The sequence below is a fragment of the Cajanus cajan genome, chromosome 2 (assembly GCF_000230855.2).
Source record: "Cajanus cajan strain Asha chromosome 2, NIPB_CcT2T_4, whole genome shotgun sequence".
NCBI lineage: Eukaryota > Viridiplantae > Streptophyta > Magnoliopsida > Fabales > Fabaceae > Cajanus > Cajanus cajan.
Window position 1 is genome coordinate 48,173,275 of NC_138518.1, and position 20,627 is coordinate 48,193,901.

General features: G+C 32.2%; 1 protein-coding gene and 1 long non-coding RNA gene across 13 annotated transcripts; both read left to right on the plus strand.

Annotated features, from left to right (window-relative positions):
- Positions 1–1,428: 1,428 nt before the first annotated feature.
- Positions 1,429–8,435, plus strand: LOC114915194 (uncharacterized). Of its 6 annotated transcripts, none has more exons than XM_083068332.1 (6): positions 1,429–2,206; positions 2,748–2,920; positions 4,386–5,481; positions 5,560–5,687; positions 5,811–5,966; positions 7,069–8,429. In XM_083068332.1, the coding sequence occupies exons 2-6, from the start codon at positions 2,840–2,842 to the stop codon at positions 7,072–7,074; spliced, it is 1,467 nt and encodes a 488-aa protein (XP_082924458.1). In that variant the 5' UTR covers positions 1,429–2,206; positions 2,748–2,839; the 3' UTR covers positions 7,075–8,429. The 6 variants fall into 6 exon arrangements, 5 of the variants coding, with proteins under 5 accessions (XP_082924458.1, XP_082924459.1, XP_082924460.1 ...); XM_083068333.1 differs by having other exon boundaries at positions 5,811–5,898; positions 7,069–8,427; XM_083068334.1 differs by lacking the exon at positions 5,560–5,687 and having other exon boundaries at positions 5,811–5,898; positions 7,069–8,428.
- Positions 8,436–13,965: 5,530 nt separating this feature from the next.
- On the plus strand, positions 13,966–19,348 carry LOC109789877 (uncharacterized). Of its 7 annotated transcripts, none has more exons than XR_014431513.1 (6): positions 13,966–14,368; positions 14,470–14,954; positions 15,046–15,526; positions 15,621–15,808; positions 15,915–15,996; positions 19,107–19,348. It is a non-coding gene; the product is annotated as an uncharacterized LOC109789877 (long non-coding RNA). The 7 variants fall into 7 exon arrangements; XR_014431511.1 differs by lacking the exon at positions 19,107–19,348 and adding an exon at positions 17,213–17,994; XR_014431512.1 differs by lacking the exon at positions 19,107–19,348 and adding an exon at positions 17,213–17,994 and having other exon boundaries at positions 15,046–15,268; positions 15,351–15,526; positions 15,621–15,996.
- The last annotated feature ends 1,279 nt before the right edge of the window (positions 19,349–20,627 follow it).

A 20,627-nucleotide genomic window follows, 5' to 3' on the forward strand; every position in this document is an offset into this window, starting at 1 on the left:
CACAATTACATCAATCCATCACAATCCACATAAATCTTACAATTAACATTATGCCAAGGCCACGCCACATCTGACACAAGTGATACAGGTTAATTGTCTCGCTCATCCCACACCATGCCAGAGGCACGCTCGTCCTCGTAGCATCACTTACCCAAGGTTCGTCTCATCCCTGGTCATTAGTGTGAGGAACCACGGTCACATTACAATCCACACAAGTCTTGCAATTAACCCTATGTCAGGGCTGCCATATTTGACATAAGTGATGCATGTTAATTGCCTCACTCATCCCACACTATGCCAGGGGCAGGCTCGTCCTTGAAGCATCACTACTCAAGGTTCGTCTTATCCCTGGTCATTAGTGTGAGGAACCACAATTCACATCTAGATCATCAATTCTTATCAATTAACATAACAATAACATTCATAAATTAATATAATAATAAATGGAATTATTAATTTAATTTAACATAAACAGTAAAATCTCCAATTATTCCAAAACCTAGCTCACAGGCACTTTTCTACAATTTCATTCTCTCTCCCAAATCATCATTCTTACAAATTAAATATATATTTCTAATTCTCAACATACACTGAATCTAATGGTATCATTAATTCCTCAAACAAAAATAATCTAATTTTTCTAAAACCTAACTTACAGGCACTTTTCTATAATTTCGTTCTCTCTCCCAGAGCATCATTTTTACAAATAAACCATATATTCGTAATTCTAAATATATACAGAATCACATAAGACCGATAATTCTCCAAACAGAAATAATTATAAAATTACTCATAATCCTAAGGGACTCTTCATCTACCCAATTCCCTCATGTAACTCTACATATAAATAATCCCCTTTTCCCGGTACCTGGATATGTAGAAGCTGAACCTACACAAGATCTGTTTGATCTCCCTCGCTGGATTCCCCTTGGTCTGAAGCATAAAATAGAGGGAAAGAAGAGAGAGCAGAAGAAAAGAAATCAGAAAATGAGAGGTGTTCCTTTTTGGGAGTGGTAGAGAGCTTAATTTATAGGCATCAGGCTTCGCCAAAACAACCCGTTCCAAATTTGGAACGGCCCGTTCTGGACCCTTAAATCATGGGTAAAAATCACATCCAGAACGGCCCGTTCTGGTGTATTTATTACTCACTAACGGCCATATTTTGGGAATGCCCTGTTCCAAGCCCGTTCCCATTAAGGGTTATAGGCAGTTTTTAATAGTTAGGAACGGCCCGTTCTAGGCTACTAACTCACATACATTTTGGTAGTTTGGAACGGTCTGTTCCAATTTCAGAATAGTCCGTTCCAAGCTACTAAATCACCCCTATACATTTATAAAAATTACCAAAATGCCCTTAATAAAATAAAATAAAAATGAAATAAAAACAGGGGTGTTACAATATACATTCAAATAAAATATGAGCACTTTGATTACTTTTAAGTTGTTGTTCAATTTTAACAAAAATTGAATTAAACATATAAAGTGATATGAACTTTCAATCTAATGGTTGGATTTACAAAATTCACATTTAATATAAAGTTATTGAGCGGTGTAATACGTAGTAAAAGTTATATCGGTGTTATTATAACCCTTCTCATTTTAAATATATAAATTATTACTTAAACTTTTAAATTTATAATAAATAATTTAAATTGTACCATAAAATTAATTTTAAATAGAAATAAGTAGATTGTTAATTATAAAAGTAAGTATATATATAAATAAAGATTAATTAAATATAATATAATTATTATTTATATTATTATATAATATTATATAATAAATACATTATTTTAATTCATAAATAAAAACGTTTTAAATATTTTATTATAGTTAGTTAATACCATTCTAATAATAATAAAAAGTATGAAAAAGCATATGCATTCCGTGGTGACAAAGTAATTGTGATATTCTTATTCTAGATGGTGGCATTAGTTTTAAGTAAGGAATTACTTTTGGAAATTGTTAGAATCAAAGAAAGGAATTACTTAAATTTAAGTAAGGAATTACTTTTGGAAATTGGAAGAATGAAAGAAAGGAATTACTTAAAGTTGATGTGCATTGAGAGAATAAAAAATTGAAGCATTGTTTCTAAGTTATAAATATTTCGACTTCACGGATATGAAATTATATTTCTTGGAGAGTCTGAAGCAGCTAAATTTAGCTGAAGACTATCAAAGGGACAATTAGAAGGAGCGTCGTGCAGGTACACTACCATAATCCATTTCATTTTGAATTATACAAATCTATACACATCATAAAAGCATATATATAGTTACTTATTTAGTTTCTATAAAACATACCATTTTTTGTCTCTAATTTGCTTTTGCATCTACAAAATCCAGTAGTAAGATCAGAATTAGTTAATTGAATTATAAAGTTAAGAAATGATGACAAAAGCCTGAACAAACAAGATGGATTAAGGTTTCATTAAAAATTTAATAGTAATTGAAATTAATGATTCATGTTGAAAATTTTATAGTACTGGAGTTGTATAAACTGAATTGATAAAAAAAAGTTGCTTCGATTAACATGAAAGGTGGTAATCATATTTATTAAAAATTATTTTCTTATTTTTTTAATATTTTATTTAATTAAAAAAAGAGTTAAATAAAATTTTTAGGTGATAAAAATATTAATTACTACTATAATAATAAAGAAAATCTTGGTTATCTATGAATAAGATTCACAGTTGCATTATATTTGAATTAGTTTATATTATTTTTGACTCCTTGTAATAAAAACAGTTGAGTTGAGCTTTGATAAAAGCACATAAAGAGGAGTTTCTTCCATAAAAGCACATACCAACGACAAACTATATTCATATATATTTGCGGCTATGCCTATATCACTCGCAGACGTTTTGAAGAAACTCTGTGACACTACTGGCTTCAGTTGGTGGAAGGCGGACAACATATGGGTATTTATCACTTTTTCTTCATACTATCACTACTCATTTTCTTTTTCCTACTATTGTAATACAACATATTTTACTTTAAAAATCAAATGACAATGTTTTATTATAGTCACCAAATTAATGATTCTTAAATCTAGCACAAATTCAGAGTATGTTTCAGAGAGAGAGAGATTTTTATTTTAGTAAATATTTTTAATTTAATAATTTTAAAATAAAATATAAATAATAGATTAATTATTTGAGAATATTAAGTTTGTGAACAGTGTTAACAATACATTCTCTAACATACTCTTCTTAATATCATTTCTCATTGAATATATTTTATTGAAAACCAAAAACTTAAGAAAGAGGGTCATTATATAGAATGAAAGACCCACCAATTTTTATGTTTTTCATCGGTGTTAGTATTCTTTTAAATTTATTATATTGTAAGTTGACAACATTAAGTTTATATGACAATATAAACTTTACGCCCTTAATTAATTCTTATTATTTGTTTACATCCTAACAACCTTAAGAAAAATTGGCTTATCATGAAGAATTGCCTTGGATTATACAGTACAGATCTTATGATCTTAAACAAGTCAAAGATGCCACAATAAGAATGGAATTTCCATAAACAAATACAGTGCATTGTAAAGACTTGCCCAATCTAAGGAGTTTTTCCTCAGGAGACATTATTGAATGGCCATACTTGGAGAATCTTATTTTGAACCACTGCCCTAACTTAAAGAAGTTTGGATTCGAAAAGATAAAAGAGTCACGATTAAAATCATTCATCATGGAAAATCAAGTGCAACATAACATTGATACAAAAGTTATCTATTTTTTTGAATCATGGGTTTAGTTCTCTATCAAAACACTATTTGCCATAATAGACTAAAAACATTAAGCTTGTTTACGGTTATGCTTTTGCCTTCTTTAATTGTTATTAACTACGATTTTCAAATCTAAACTTTTTTAATTAATTAAGTCCATCTACTTTTTAGATTGATCGAGTGACTTTTGATTCTTTTATAAATATTGTTCTATTATGAGTCTTTAAATTCTCATTTCCTACTGAAATACGTTATAAAAATTTAATATTATTAATTTTTTTAAATCTTTTTCTACTCAAAACTCGTTAACCAAAACATTAAATTTCAACCAAAATTGCAAAGTATAAAAAAATTTATTTGTCAAATTAAATCTTATTTGACAACTTTCAAAAAATTCTTCAAATTTTCCTAAATTTAATTCTTGAATTTTTTAATCTTAAACTACATATAAATTTCAAATATGTACATAAAGAATATTTGATAAAAAAATGTGCATTTAAATTTAAAATGTGGGAGGCTTAATTATGAAAAATAGGTTACCTTACTTCTTTCAAGGTATTGGATATATATTTAGTGAGTCTTTTACTCTATGTTTGAATAATTGCCAATCCAGTTGCACAAAATGGTAACAAGAGTAGAAAAATTTACAGGATGATGAATTATCAACAATTATTGAGTATGAAATTGGTGTCAATGAGGAATTAGGCAAGATATTGGATAATCTTCGTCCATCGCATTTCACCAACTTGTTACAATTCCAGGCAAAAAATGTCGATGAAAAGCTGATTAGATTTCTTGATGTTTTGACGAAGAGGTCAAATAAACTTGAAGTTATCAACATTCAACAATGCAAAACAATAGAATATTTGTTTGACCTTCCTCTTGCTCTTATCCCTGATGAAGATGGACATGGTATATATTTCACACAGATGAGAGAATTAAAATTAATAGAACTATATAATCTAGAATTCGTATGGCGTGGGAATCCAGTAGGAATTTTTGGCCTCGAAAATCTCCAATTGATACACATCAAAAGTTGCCCCTCTCTAAGACTTCTATTCTATTATGATGTAACAGAGAAGCTCCACCAACTAAATGAATTAAAGTTAGAGGCATGCGAGTCGTTAAAAGATTTAATTTATTCTTCTAGTGAAAAGAGACCAACAACAAAGTTCCCATCACTAACCAAGGTAGAGTTGAAGTCTCTCTCAAGATTGGAATGGTTCTACATTTATAGAGTAGAATTTCCAAGTCTAAAATCCTTGACAATAGAAAAATGTCCAAAAATGACATCATTCACAAATGGATTTGCAACTAAAGATGAATCATCCACAATTATTGATGGGAAGTCTTTCTTTGAGCTAAATGAACTCACATTACGTAGTTGTGACAAGTTGATTCTTGTTGTGTCATCTAAGACTTTACAAGAGTTAAGAAAATTGAAGAAACTCATTGTGAGTGATTGTATGAAATTGAAAATGTTATTCAACATTGATGGAAAAATATCTCATTCAACTGAACTCCTACAACATTTAGATGAATTGATCTTGAATGATCTACCTAATTTAACCCAAATCATCAACAAAGAAATTGTCCAGTTCTATCAAAACTTGAAAATCCTACAAGTGAAGAATTGTGAGTCTCTTGAATGGTTGTCCATATCTCAAGTGCTAAAAGATATGGAAATTATCGATTGCACAGCCTTGCATAAAATTATGATCATCCATGAAGAAGAAGGAAAGAGAGGTAAAACCACCTTTACTCGATTGAAGGATGTTTCCCTTGTAAATCTATTAAATCTCTCCATTGCCTTTCCTATTGCAGCTAAATTTTCATCCTTAGAAACACTGAATATAGAAAATTGTCCTAGTCTGAAGACTTTTGTTGAAGAGTCCAATGAGGAGAAAGATCATCCAGAATTAGATAATTCAAACTATTTCTTTCCAAATTCAGCAAGTTTCTTCACTTTAACATTTTAGAAATAATATTCATTATCGGGAGGGTGTATGTATACATAGTTTTTTTTTATTCATCTTTGTTCCAAATCATTGAAAATTATTTTTTGTTCTTTGCAGTTGTCATTGGACAAATTGAAGGTACTTTATGTAATGAATCAACCGGTTGAGGAGCTTTGGCACTACAGTTATCCTTCTGAATCATTTTGTGAGTTGGAAAATCTTACTTTGAGAAACAACAAAAAGTTATTGAGTGTCTTCTCCCCCGCCATGATAGTAAGATTCAACAAGCTAAAAAAATTGACTTTGGAAAAATGTGAATTATTGGCCGAGGTATTTATCCTTGAAGGTGACAAACCAAATCATGGTAACCAAGAAATGCTTCCTCAACTAAGAGTGTTAGCAATGAGTAACCTAAGTAATTTGACATGTTTCTGGAGCAAGGAACCTCAAGTTCCATTTTTCCTTAATTTGGTTTCACTTTTCATTATTCATTGTCATTGCCTCAAAAGCTTATTCTCACTTTCTCAGGCCCAAAATCTTAAAAAACTCAAAATACTCAGATTGTGTAATTGTGAGAAAGTAGAAGAGGTAATATCTAGTGATAAAGGGGAAAAGGTGGCTACACCCTAAAATAAAATGTCTTGTGCTCAAGGATCTTCCAAAGCTTGTCAACTTTTGTTAAGAAAGAGGATGTTTTAATTGGCCTAACTTACAAATAGTGAGGGTGAACAATATTCCAAGTATGAAAACATTTTTGAGAGATGATCTTAATACACCATTGTTGAAATTAGTGTATATAACATTTGCTAAGAAACTTTGGCTTGGAAATTTGAAGGAGACCATATCATATATGCACAACAATCCAAGTGTGTAAATTTTAATGTTATATGCCAAAAATTAAAAACTTGTAACATAATAGTGTTACTTTTACAACTTGTTTTATATACATGATACATATCATTTTTTTACCTAAAAGATATCTCTTGTACAAGATATATTATTAATTTAAATTGTTAGATGATAACAATTACCTTTTGATTATATTAAAATATTTTTAATTTAAAAAAATTGCTAATAATTTTTTAGGATTTTGTACTTTTTTATTTTACAAGGTCCTTTCAAACCTTGTTTTAAAGCTATTAATTTTGATAAAAATGGTTCAGGATCCAATATGAGTTTATGTTCCTCGTGATGTGACCATTAATATCTTATTTTGATGAGTATTGCTACTCAAGAAGACCCCTTGACATCAAAGACAAAATTTTTCTAGTGGGTCTTTAGTGGCATTCAGTTCAGCAAGTAAAATTATGAGTTAAATTATTGGTTATTAACTTGATAAATTTGGCTTATCTTTTAATTTTTTTTTCAATATCAGGAATGACATTACAAGGAAGAATATGAAGATTACATATTAAATAGAAGAGATATGAGGAAAGGCTTCAAAGTCACATTAATCAAGTACAAATATATACATTGCATTAGCATTTTAGATGTAATATTATTCGTACTTTGTGTATAAAAAATTATAATTCATACCTGTCTTTAAAAACATTGTAATTCATACATACATAAATATTTTTAGGATAAAATAAGCTTTTACATGTATAAATACATACATAATTGATTTTTGGTTTAAAGGTGAACGATCATAAAAGTCAATTGGTAGGGGTGAATGTTGTTAATGAATGGTTAATGGATGCGACGGTTATTTTGAATTGTAAGGTTGGATTCCTACCCTTCGAATAATCTGAGTTACCGATTGGGGCTAATCCAAGAAAGAAAGAAGTGGAAATCTATAGTGGAATTGGTGGGAAATACATTAATGTTTTGGGAAGGTGCGCAAACACATTTCAACATGTGGAAGGGTGTTTTTAATCAAATTAGTCTTGTTATCTCTTCTGATCTACTTCCTTTCTTTTTTCCAAGCTTCGAAAGATATTATTTCTAAACTTGAATCTCTGTTTAAATTTTTTTTGTGGGGTACGGGAATGCATAAAAACATAAAGTTCATTGGGTGGCGTGGGAAAAGGTGCATGCGTATAGCGAAGGACGAAAAAGGTTTGGGAATAATAAATCTTAAAGCTTTTAATTTGGCATTGTTAGGAAAATGGAATTGGAGGATGAAAATTGAGAGAAAAGAGTTGTGGTATAGGGTGCTTAGAGGAAAATATGCTAATGGAACAGAAGGATAGATGAGTAGTAATAGGAGTTGCTCAAATTGCTGGAACGATATCAATACAATGAAAGACAATTCAAATTTTCAAGATAAGTGATTTTCAAGATCGATGTATAAAAGGGTGGATTTGGGTTTTGTTTTAACATGATCCATGGATGAAGGGTGGAGTTCTAAAAGATAGATTTCAAAGAGTATATAATGTAGCTTCAGATAAGGGGATGAAGGTGGGAGATGCATGTAAGTGGTTTGAGGGGAGGTGAGAGGATACTTGGGAGTAGAGGAGGTCATTGTTTGAATGGGCAAAGGAGTCCTTGTTAGAGTTGGAATAGGTGTTGAGAAATGTAAGGAGGGTGAGGATGATTATTGGGTTTGAAGACATAAAAAATAGGGATAATTTTGTGTCAAATTGACATATAAGACAATTATGACTAATAAGAGGGGAAATACAAACACTAGTGAAAAAATGACTTTTAAAATTGATAATCTTTTACTTGTAAAATTAATTTTTTGTAGGATTTTAAAAGAGCCAATTTGGTAAGTCTTGCCTTTTAAAATTGGTCGTCAATTATATGAATAATTGACTATTATTATAATATTATAATAAAAAATTATTTAGAAATTTAAACTATTATTGTACACAGTTGAAATTGAAGATTTTAATATGTGTACCAAACACACAAGAAGCATAATGCACCATACCTAGCCTAGTGGTTATCTTGTTTGCTTTTACCGCACCAAAGACTGATATATTGACAAAAAAAATAAATATAAGTATGAAGTGTCTTGATTTTATTAATTTATTAATAAAAGAAAGTGTTATTATTTAACTAAAACAAAACATAGAAAAGAAATTTATTTTGAAGACATGGATATCAGGCCTGGGGGCTTCTTGATCCAAAGCTTCTTGAAAAGACAAAAAAAAAATGTAAAGCAAAGGGGATTTTCTTTTTCCTTTTATAGCACTACTTTTATTGGGCTTATGTGGCCCATTTTATTTTTATATCTTTTTCTTATTAACGTTTTTGTGTTGGACTTCCGAATCCAAAATAAATAAAATAAATTATTGGACGTGGTTGGACACAAGTTTGGCAATTGATATCCAATTAAAATTAGAGTTTTACTTGTATAATTAAAAATTATATTTAATATAAATATAATACTAAAATAAAATTCTATTTTTATTGAAGAATAATACCAATAACATATATTATTTATTTAAGTTTTGTCCTCGAAACAATTCTAATATTTTGTTCAAACAACTCAAACAGGAACTTGATCATACCCTCTCATTCTCATTTTTAATAGTTTACGGTTAATGCAGATAGATCAATAAACATTTAATAGATAAAAAATTATACTAAAAATTTCTTATTTAATATAGCATTTAGTTGAATTAATATTTATTTTCTGATTGGTTGTATAGTCCATTCTAGTAAAAAATAAGTAAGTAGTTGGTGAAGTGAATGTTTATTAAAATTGAGAGAAAAAAAGGTTAATTTGATATTAAAATTTTAAATCAACAACTGTTTTAAAAATTAAAAAAAAATGAAGGCCAAAACCATTAGAAACAGAAAAAAAAAATCTAGTCCACCAAAATTTGACAAACCCAATAAAAAAAATCATTATTTGAAGAAGAAATCTCACTAAAAAATAATCATTTAATTTCTTTTGTGATATTGATGGAAATATTCTCAGACTTTATCAAAAACTAATATTTCTCATAAATTAATTATATTAAGGTAATTTCTTCTAATATGGATTGGATCAGTGAGAATTTATGTGACACCCTTACTACCCCAACACATATAAATATTAATCATATAAATAAACTTAAAGAATAAAGTTTTTAACGTTGGTAAAAGGGTTCACATAAAACCTTCATATTTATTTATCAATAACCAACATAATAATTGAAAATAAAACTTGAAAGTTTACAAATTGTTTTCAAAATCATATTTACAATTCCAAATCCATATCAAATCTATGTCCTAAAAATCCTCTGCCCCGATGTCACAATATCAGAGCATACCCACAATTCAACTGTTGGCATTCTACTCGTACCTGGATCTTCCTCACCTAAAACATCCACAATTTATACGGTGAGAAAAGGAAATATCTATATGCAAAGTACATACCACCACATCATAATGAAATCTCATCATAATTCATATATATAAGCATGTATCATAATTTATCAATCCATCACCCTCCACACCATTTTACGTTTAACAATATCATTTTCACGTCCATAATTCAAGCTAATCTTACAATTAACACTATGCCAAGACCTCGCCACATCTGACACAAGTGATACGGGTTAATTGTCTCACTCAACCCACACCATACAAGGGTTCGTATCATCCCTGATCATCTAGGAGTACGCTCGTCCCTGAAGCATCACCTACCCAGGGTTCGTATCATCCCTGATCATTCAAGAGTACGCTCGTCCCTGAAGCATCACCTACCCAGGGTTCGTATCATCCCTGATCATTCAGGAGTACGCTCGTCCCTGAAGCATCACCTACCCAGGGTTCGTATCATCCCTGATCACTCAGGAGTACGCTCGTCCCTGAAGCATGAATGTGAGGAACCACAATCACATTACAATCCATACAATCTCTTGCAATTAACCCTATGTCAGTGCTGCCATAATCGACATAAGTGGTGTGTGTTAACTGTCTTACTCATCCCACACCATACTAGGGTCACGCCCTCCCTGTAGCACCACTTACCCAAGGGTCGTGCCATCCCTAGTCACTAGTGTGAGGAAACACATCACAATCACAACCTTAATCATGTCCATACAACATCTCATCTCATATCACGATTTCATATCACGATTTCATATCACATACACAATTTCATATCACATACTCAACAGATAAGTCTAACAAAATAAGGGTTTACACATCCTGACGCAATTCACCATGAATACTCATTATAACAATAATATAAAACTCAGTTAATTCCCCAGTTTAATACAATATTAAATCAATAGAATTATCAATTTAATATAACATTCATAAATGTAATAATAATCAATAAATTAGCAATTTAATATAATTTTAATACAAACGATAAAATCTCCAATTATTCCAAAACCCAACTCACAAGCACTTTTCTACAATTTCGTTCTCCCTCTTAGATCATCATTCTTACAAATTAAATATGTATTTCTAATCCTCAACACATACAGAATCTACTAGGATAATCAATTTCTCAAACAGAAATATTCCAATTTTCCCCAAAACCTAGCTTACAGGCACTTTTCTACAATTTCGCTCTCTCTCTCCCAGAGCATCATTTTTACAAATAAATCATATATTCATAATCCTAAATTCATATAGAATCACTTAAAACCAAGAATTCTCCAAACAGAAATAATTATAAAATTAGGGTTCTTCCTCTACTCAATTTCCTCATGTAACTCTACATATAAATAATTCTTTTTTTTCTCCCGTACCTGGATAAATAGGAACTAGAGCAGAACCTCCTCCTCTTTTCCTTAAACAGGGACCAGAACTAAAACTAGGGTAGAACCTCCTTCTCTAGATTCCTCTTGGTCTTCAGAAAGAAGGAGAGGGAAAGAAGAGAGAACAGAAGAGAAGAAAGAATGAGAATGAGAGGTGTGTGAAAAATGAGAAGTGAAGCCCCCTATTTATAGGAATCTGCCTCACTAACCCGGAACGGACCGTTCCAAAAGTGGAACAGCCGTTCTGGACCCTCCAGAACCACGCAAAAATCTCAACTGGAACGGCCCGTTCCAAAACCGGAACGGCCCGTTCTCAATCCCAGTAGAACGGCCCGTTCCAATTCCAGAACGGCCCATTCTCCAAACCAGAACGGCCCGTTCTCAACTACGTTTTTTTAGGCAAATTCTTTATTCCGGAACGGCCCGTTTCACTTTTGAAACGGCCCGTTCCGGGCAACGAATTGGGCCCAAGGCCCATTGAAAATTGGGCTGTTACAATTTATATGTCTATTTAGTGACTTGGAAACAGATCAAGACACAAATATTGGTACCAAAGCATGATAAATTATTTCAGAAATTTCATTTTCTCAATTATGTATTCCTTTTAGAGATTGCATGGTTACAATAAATTCTATGCTAGTATAATTTGTTGATTTGGCACATGAGAATTACTAAAGCCCACTAAAACTTGACAAGCCCATAAGCTCTCAAAGTATATAAAAGGCCCAAGCCCATGAAGATTTATATTAAGTAGATATTTATCTATTTTAATCTATAAGTGAACTCAAGACTTTACAACAGCACATGCATATTACTAAACCAATTAAGAGCATCTCCAATATTAAGTTCTTATCCGGTTCTTAAGTTTAACTTGCATTGGAGCATGCTGACATGACATATTAAATTGCTAAAATTTAAGTATCGTTGTTTATATAAGAGGCGGTTGCTTAATAATAAAAAAAATAATTTAATATTTTCTTCCTTAACTAATGCCAACAACTATAATAATTAAATTTTAAAATTTATTAAAAATGAAGTATGAGTGATTAAAATGTGGAGGTGCTTATAAGAAATTTTCATTGGAGTAAAAATTATAAAAATGTAATATAAGTTGCTTATGAGTGACATGGCAGTGTGTGATCCATTTAAAGTGGATAAGAGTTGCTTATAAACAACTCCCATTATAGATGCTCTTAATGTAGACTCAATTATTATTAAGCATATGTTAATGGCTAGGAAAAAAAAATGAGAAAGAAAAAAATATTCCTCACTCTTCCTCCCACTTTCTCTATAAGTTATATCACTTATTATAAATTTAATATAAAATAAGAATTTTATTAATTCAACCAGCTAGTTGTAATTATATATTTTCTTGATTATTTGGGTTAAATTTTGTCAAATTTTTCAATAATTTAATGTAACCAATTAATTTATATTTTTATATATTTAAAACTATATATTACATTAGTTTTAATGTATATAAATAAAATATTAAATAACTTTACGTTAATATAAAAAATTGAAAACAAAATCGATGTCAAAACAATTTTTAATTTACTGTGAGTTTTGAAATAAAATGAATAGTTATTGAATTGTACAATAATATACGTATACTATAAATTGAGTAAAATTTTAAATTAACATACAATAATAATATTTTTTTAACATAAGAAGTTAATAATAAATTATTAAATTTTGACAATTTCTAATTAAATTTTAAAGTATGAAACTTAAAAACGTTGTATAGGCCTTTATTAGGTTAAAAACCTTTATAACCATTAAATATATGGATAATAGAGGATTGCTAGAGAATAGTACTACACTAGGTTATTCTATGCCTCCAAATTTCATACAGCCGTAATAAAAAGAAGACCTTAAGGACTCTAGTGCCTACATGTGTAGAGCACTAATTTTAGGGTATGAAAACTAATGCTATGACTGAAACCAATTGCTGGACTCAACTTAAAAAAAAAAAACTAATGGACTTTTAAGGCCCAATTCCCTCAAATTTTATAATCATTGAATTTGCATGATTTTCTTGTGGTTCATGATATATACACCTCCTTTTTTTTATAAGTACACCTTCTTTTAAAAAAAATAATTAAAATTTTAAAATATTCTTAATTTTTTGTTTTAAATTTTTTAATTTTACATCCACAACATTTAATTTAGTACTTTTTTTTCACATATCTTTCCTCCTTTTTTCAATTTTTACATGCATCCCCTTATTTTTCCTTCACCCCACCTATTTTAGTAGCATGTGAAAATTGAAAGAGAAAAAAAGTGTGTGTGAATAAGAAGAAGAAAGTAACAAATTGAAAGTTGAAAGTGTAAAATTAAATTTTTTATAAAAAAAAATAATATTTTATAATTTTCTTTAGAAAAAGGAGGTGTACTTATAAAAAGAAGGAGGTGTATATATCACGAGCCTTTTCTTGTTACGCGCTTAGGCCTCCCATCTGTATCAATATCGGCCTGATCACTTTTGACATTGTCCTCAATGTCATTGGGCAAGTGGATGCAGTCACGGATCGCTGCTGAGGTGGACGCACGCGATGAGTTTGTGTTTCTTTTAAGTTGCTGGGATGAAGGGGTGCGAAGTGGAGCGTGGGCATTAATTGTGGAATTAATGACAGGGGCACGTGGCTGGGTAAACGAAGTGGCACCCACTTCACCAAAGCCAACGACATCATTGAAACCATTAAGTGAAGTCCCTTCGTCTGAGTTGGTGAGAGGTGAAGCGAGCTCCATGGATGTATCAGTTCGAAACTGATCTGGAAGAGGTGGAAGCAGACGAAAATGGTGAAGAGGATCCTCTCCTTTGTACGGTCGGAGCAAAGAAACATGAAACACTGGGTGAATGCCAGCGGTTTCGGGCAACAGCAATTCATAGGCCACCAAGCGATGCGACGGTGAACGCGGAAGGGCCCGTAGTAGCACTTGGCCAGTTTCTGTGACGTGCGGCGCAACAACGACGTTTGCCTGTACGATTGAAGCTTCAACAATACCTAATCGCCCGGCTGAAAGGTAATGTCACGGCGGATTTGGTCGGTGAAATGTTTCATTCGCTGCCGTGCTTTAGAAAGGTGCAGTTTGACTTCTCTTAAAATTAATCTATGTTCGTGTAGGAGAAGTTGAACAGTTGTGGAAGACGGGCTTTGTAAAACATCAACAGGGGTAGGCGGGGCACATCCATACAAGGCGTGAAAGGGAGTGGTACCGATGCTGGTGTGGAAAGAGGTATTATGCCAATACTCCGCGAGGTGAAGATATTGATACCATGCACGGGGATGATCACTAACAAAACAACGGAGATAGGCTTCTAAACAGCGATTCCAGACCTCAGATTGACCGTCTGATTGGGGGTGATAAGCCGAGCTAAAGGCCAAAGTGGTGCCTTGAGCGCGAAAGAGTTCACGCCAAAAAGAACTCACAAACAAGGGATCCTAATTGGAAACAATGGATTTCGGGCAGCCATGAAGTTTGAAGATTTCCACCATAAACTGACGAGCTAGCTGAGGGACAGTGAACTTGGCAGGGAGAGCAAGAAAATGTGCAAACTTGGTTAGACGGTCACAGATAACCCAGAATGTGGAATGACTAAATGATTTAGGTAAGTGAGTGATAAAGTCTATGGAAATGTCTTCCCATACTCTGTTGGCTTGCTTGAGGGGCTCTAATAATCCAAATTTTTTTGTTGGTAGGTATTTATCATGTTGACATTCATGGCACGCACGAATGAACTTGCGAGCATTAGAGTAAAGACCAGGCCAATAAAAAGCGGCAACAATGCAACAGACCGTGGGTTTTAAACCAGAATGACCCGCAACCGGGGTGCAATGGAATTCTTTTATCAGTTGAAGGAAAAAATCATGAATATCTGGAACAAAAAGCCTGGTTTTGAAGTACAACAACCCATTGTGGAAGGTAAACAATTCGTGCTCTTGATTTTGTTGATGTAGTTGAGTAACTAATGCCTGACCATCTGTCTTAAAATATTCCTGCCAAGGGTGAAGAAATGTAGGAACGAGGGAGGAAATGTGGAACAAGACAGAAGGCTTTGGTTCCGGTCTTGATAACGAATCAGCCACGATAATCTGGTTGCCTGGCCTGTAAAGAATATCAAAATGGTAGCCCAAGAACTTAATGGCCCATTTCTACTGCTCGGGAGTGTGCACCGCTTGGGTAAGAAGACTCTTCAAACTCTTTTAATTTGTGATTATTTGAAAATAATGACCAATCAAATATTGACGCCACTTCTTGATGGCTTCTATGCTAGCAAGCATTTCGTGCACATAGACGGACGCAGCCTGTAGCCTTGGACAAAGACCTTTGTTGAAAAAGGCTATCGGATGACCATGTTGGGATAAAATGGACCCTATTGTTAGAAACATCAGTTTCAATAACGAATGGAGAATTGATGTCTGAGAGAGCCAGAACAGGAACTGATGTAATTTTATTTTTGAGGTCTGTGAATGCTTGTTGTGCTTGTACACACCATTGAAAAGTAGTGGAGCGTAACAAATCGGTGAGGGGAGTGGTGATTGACACGTAATTATGCACGAATTTGCAGTAAACCTCGTTGAACCCGCGTAGAGCCGTGAGTGAACGCGGAAGAGGCCAGGCCACAATGGCTTGAATCTTCTCTGGGTCAGGTAGGACTCCCTTGCTTGAAATAATGTGGCCCAAATAGGCCACTGATTGCATGGCAAACACACACTTTGAAAATTTGGCATAAAACTGGTTAGATAATAGGAGTTGAAGAATAGAATCCAAGTAGGACAAGTGATCTTGAAATGAATTACTATAGACCAGTATATCATCAAAAAACATAAGCACAAATTTTCGTAAAAATGGTCTTAATAGTTCATTAAAAAAATTATTTTATTTTTTCTTTTAACACAACACTAATTATGAGATAGAAAGAAAAATACAACTTGCAATTTTGGAGGAAGAAATTCGCATTCTTAAACAAAAGGAAGAAAAACTTTTGGCAAAAGAAAAATTGAGAAAAATAAGAGAAAAAGAAAGAAAAAAAGGCATTTCTCTTATGAAAGAGTAAGGAGGAAAATATTTCCTCTAAAGGATTTGTGAGAGAAGAGAGTTGATCTATCACTAAAAATCATTTACAAAATACTTTCTTCCTAAATAAAAACTTTAACTCTTACCCTAATGTTACCTCTAGTCATGAAGTAGAGATTCTAGAACAAAATATTTTAAAGAAAAATGAATCTCAACTTCAAGATGTAGTGAAGAAGGAGTGGATTACATTTAGTTCCATTTCTTGTGCTACTTTCTTGGAGGTGCCCAAGGAAGAAAGCCTACCTCTCTTTAGGACTTCTTCTACCTTAATTATTCTAATAAAGCATCCAAATTTTGAAATATATTGTTTGATAGATACATGTTGTCATGTTTCATATTCTATTTTTGATCTTATGGGAAGTTCATCTTTATTTGAACTTAATTTACTTTCTTCCCTACAAGACAAAAATAGTTTATATGAGTTTTCAAAATTTCATGGGATAATATCTTTTTACAAGTATCTAACAAACAATATGATTCAAAATTATTTAGGAAGTTTTTTTCTAGTATTGTTTTTTAGGGCATGTTTAGGACACCATTTAGAGTACTTTAGGCAAGATGTTGTAGTTTTTAAGAATCATTCTTTTCATTGTATTAGTTTTAGTGTTATTACATTTTTATAATTTCATTCTAGGTTATGCTTAGAAGAGAATCCTATTTCCACCTTTAGGGATTTTAATTTCAATAGTTTAGTTTTCTTTGTTAGGCTATATGGAAGGATTCCTCTTAGGATCCACAGTTCATTTTCCTTACATTTCACCTCTTATACATGGTATGTTGTGCATGTAGGTGATGATTCTTATTCTATAGATTCTCGTGATTTGAAGACAAATCTTTTTCAAGAGGGAGTGAATGATGGAATCATGCCTAGGAAGGTAAGGGGTGACATATTGAGAGAGCCAAGAGGAATGGGCTAGACATGAAGGTTTGGGTTTTGACTGGTCCAATGGGTCTAATGGGCTTGGAAAGCCCAAGTTGAGCTTCTCATGGGCCATATCTTGTTTTAGCTATTCTTCTTATGTCTTGTGTATATCATGTTAGTATAGGTTTTCTATATTTTGGGTCTTGTATTTTGGACCAACTAGAATAGTATTTTAGGCTATAGGCTTATTGGGCCTAGTTTTGGGCTTCATGGGCCTTTGGGCTTTTGGTACCCAATATTGGGCTCATTTTCATTCTTGTAACTTTTACTTTCCATTGTATTTGCTTGGCTAAATTAGAATTATTGAGGGATTACTTAAATAGATTCATTAGGCTAAACTAGATTTAATATAGAAGGCATTTATGTTGAATTTGGGATCACATGGATGGTGCTGACCATGTGCTTAGCCAAATCAACCCTGAATGCTTCCTAAATCAAATTAAGATGCATGAGGGCACCTAGATTCACGGACTTGCACATGGGAGTGAAGATTTGAATTCAAATTTCAAATTTGAATTCAAATCTTGGCGCCACATGTGGTGTTTGAATCTTGGCACCAAAATGCTTCCCTAGCTGAGCCTATATATGCATAATCCTTCATAACTTGTATTCACTTTTGATGAAATAGAATTCTGAATTATTCAGCCAATTCTTTCAAGAGTCACCGAGAGTGCCTTCAAGCCTTAGGAAACCTACCTAGTTTTCCTACCATTGAAGTGAGAATTCTTTTGAGCCTTAAGCTCGGATGCTTCCATCTCTAGCCTAGGCTTCCTTAATCTGTCTTCCTCAGCTATTCAAGCTTCATCTATTTGGTTCAAGTCTCCAAGAAGAGGATCCTACGTGTGGTGAAGGAATAGAGGAGCCATTCTTCCACTTATCTTGACTTCTACCATCAATTTTGTATGATGTATGATGCATAATTGCATGTGATGCCTTATGGCATGAGTCTAGCCTAGGACTTGAGAGGAAAAATATTTTTGAACTAGAAGAGCTCACATAGAGTCTCTTGAGAGTGGTGCTTGGATAAGCCACTGATATATGAGAGTGGTGCTCAAGTAGGCAACTGGATTTGGGAGTGGTGCTCAGGTAGGCAACTAGGTTGGGTGAGTCTTCTTTAAGTCCTTAGCTAGTGTTGGAGCGGGGTATGAGTTAGAGGGTCATTCCCTTAACCAAGTACTCGGGAAGGTGCGTGGATCCTTGTGGATAGTCGGTGGGCGAACTCCACAATTGACTTGGTTATGAATGCCAAGGTCGTGGTAAGCCCGTACCCAGCTGTGCTATACCTGACGGTGGATCTGGACTTTCAATTGTGTAAGTGACATCATCCGAGTAAACCCGAGTGAGGATTATATCTTGTTTAGCTGTGGCCGAGCGGGTGCATTGGGCGTGAAAACGGTTGGGGTGGTTTCGGTAGGATGGAATGTCACTTATACAACTCTGTTGTTAGGAAGATCTCCTAAGTGTATGCGTAACGACGCATTAGATGATTGATATGCATTGATATCTATCATGAGATGCATTTATTGCATGATTATTAAAATGATGAAGTCTGGTGTTTTACTTCATGATTGGTGGATTGTATTTTATGCATGAGTAGTATTGGATAGAGTGTATGGTGTGACTCTATGAATATGATTGATAGTTGGATGATTGTGTAGTATGGATTATTGTTCTATACTTGTATGATTGTTTTTGAACTCTAGTTTACCCTTTTGTTTCCATGTGGTGGGACTATGATGATCATACTTGGTATGGGAGCAGGTCAGGGATAGCTTGGAGTTGAGGTGACCACTGCGAGACGGGAAGTTTGATCCTCGTGTCAGAGTTACCATTTTGGGTAAGGATTTTGTCTGTGCATGACCGACACTAGGGAATATTATTTTTGGGATGACTGTACATATATGGAGTTTTATTTTTTATTTAAGAAATTTAGTTATTTTTATTCTTATCTATACTTGTATGTATGAGTTATCCAACTTAATATTTCTTTTAGTTCACTAGTAGTGCGATTCTACTAAGTGTAGAGATCATGACGAGTCATTACAGTTGTAGTGAAAACACCAATTTTAAATTTGAAGAACTAAAAAAATTATCTTAGTTTTAAGGAACTAAAAACTTATTTAAGAAAAAAATTAAACTCTTAATGGATGAGAATTGATTTGGAAGAAACTAAGATAACCCTAAAAACTCCAATGAGTAAAAATGAGACAATATTTGATTTTTAAGAATAATAAAAAAACCTAACGACATAGGTAAAGTTATAATGACTAGAATTATATTTAAATATATAATATCTAATAAAATATATTAGGCTTAATTAAGTTTTTTATTCTTCAAAATTCTGTAATTTTTTGCATTTAGACCAAACATATTTGATTTTTTTTAAAAAAGGTCCCGTGTAAAAGAAATATATCACCAATTTTTTGTGTAATTTTCCCCCCTTTCGTGTCCCTTTAAATATTACGAATTTTCTTCTGGTCTATTAAATATAAATTTTTCATGTTTAGTATTCTAATATTTGAGTTTCCTACATGTTATTAGAGGAACAAAAGAGAAAACTCAAAACTAATGATGATTAGAAAGACCAAATAGAAAAATAAAAAATGTAAATAAGAAATCATTGGATGATAAAATTTTTTTTATAACAGATTCATTTGAAAAAAAATAAATAAACAAAAAGGATACTAAATGATAAAATAAAAAAATTTTAATAAGCAAAAATTTAAGTACAATTTTAGACATGCTTTTATATTATTATTTCAATAAAATTAAATTCTTTTTAATCAGTTATCCACTCGATAAATTTTCACATTAACAGCCCCATCCCACCCACACAAATTATCATAATAAAACTTAAAATTTAAATTAAGAATAACAGGAAATTAAGATATTTGTAATATAATGCCAAAATTATGTCGTTTCCAAAAACTGTAGAGGAGCTCAATAAATCAAACCATTAAAAAGGTTTGTCTTCAAAACCACAGAGGCCAGCATCGTACGTTTTGGCAGTTTCCACCAACCATTAAAAAAAACATGGACATTTGTCCCAAATTTTATCACAGTTTAGGACAATAAGGGCTTTTCAATTTTTATCATACAAATGGATTTTTGCACACGTACGTCCACTCACAAAAATAGTTACTTACGTGAATAAATATAGTTATTTTATAGGTTTATTGTTATTAAATCTTTCAATAAATTTATAATCCATTATATTTAAGAGGAAATTAATTATTATGAGATATTTCAATAACTACGTAGCATTGTTAAATGTTAATCATA

What these genes read in the sequence shown, in the direction of transcription:
- LOC114915194 (XM_083068330.1), top strand. Translation starts at nt 2,840, where the DNA reads ATGCCTATATCACTCGCAGACGTTTTGAAGAAACTCTGTGACACTACT. An exon ending in GGAAGGCGGACAACATATGG is followed by an intron (nt 2,921 to 4,385) that starts GTATTTATCACT and finishes AAAAATTTACAG; the next exon opens with GATGATGAATTATCAACAAT. An exon ending in TGAAGAAGAAGGAAAGAGAG is followed by an intron (nt 5,482 to 5,559) that starts GTAAAACCACCT and finishes TTCCTATTGCAG; the next exon opens with CTAAATTTTCATCCTTAGAA.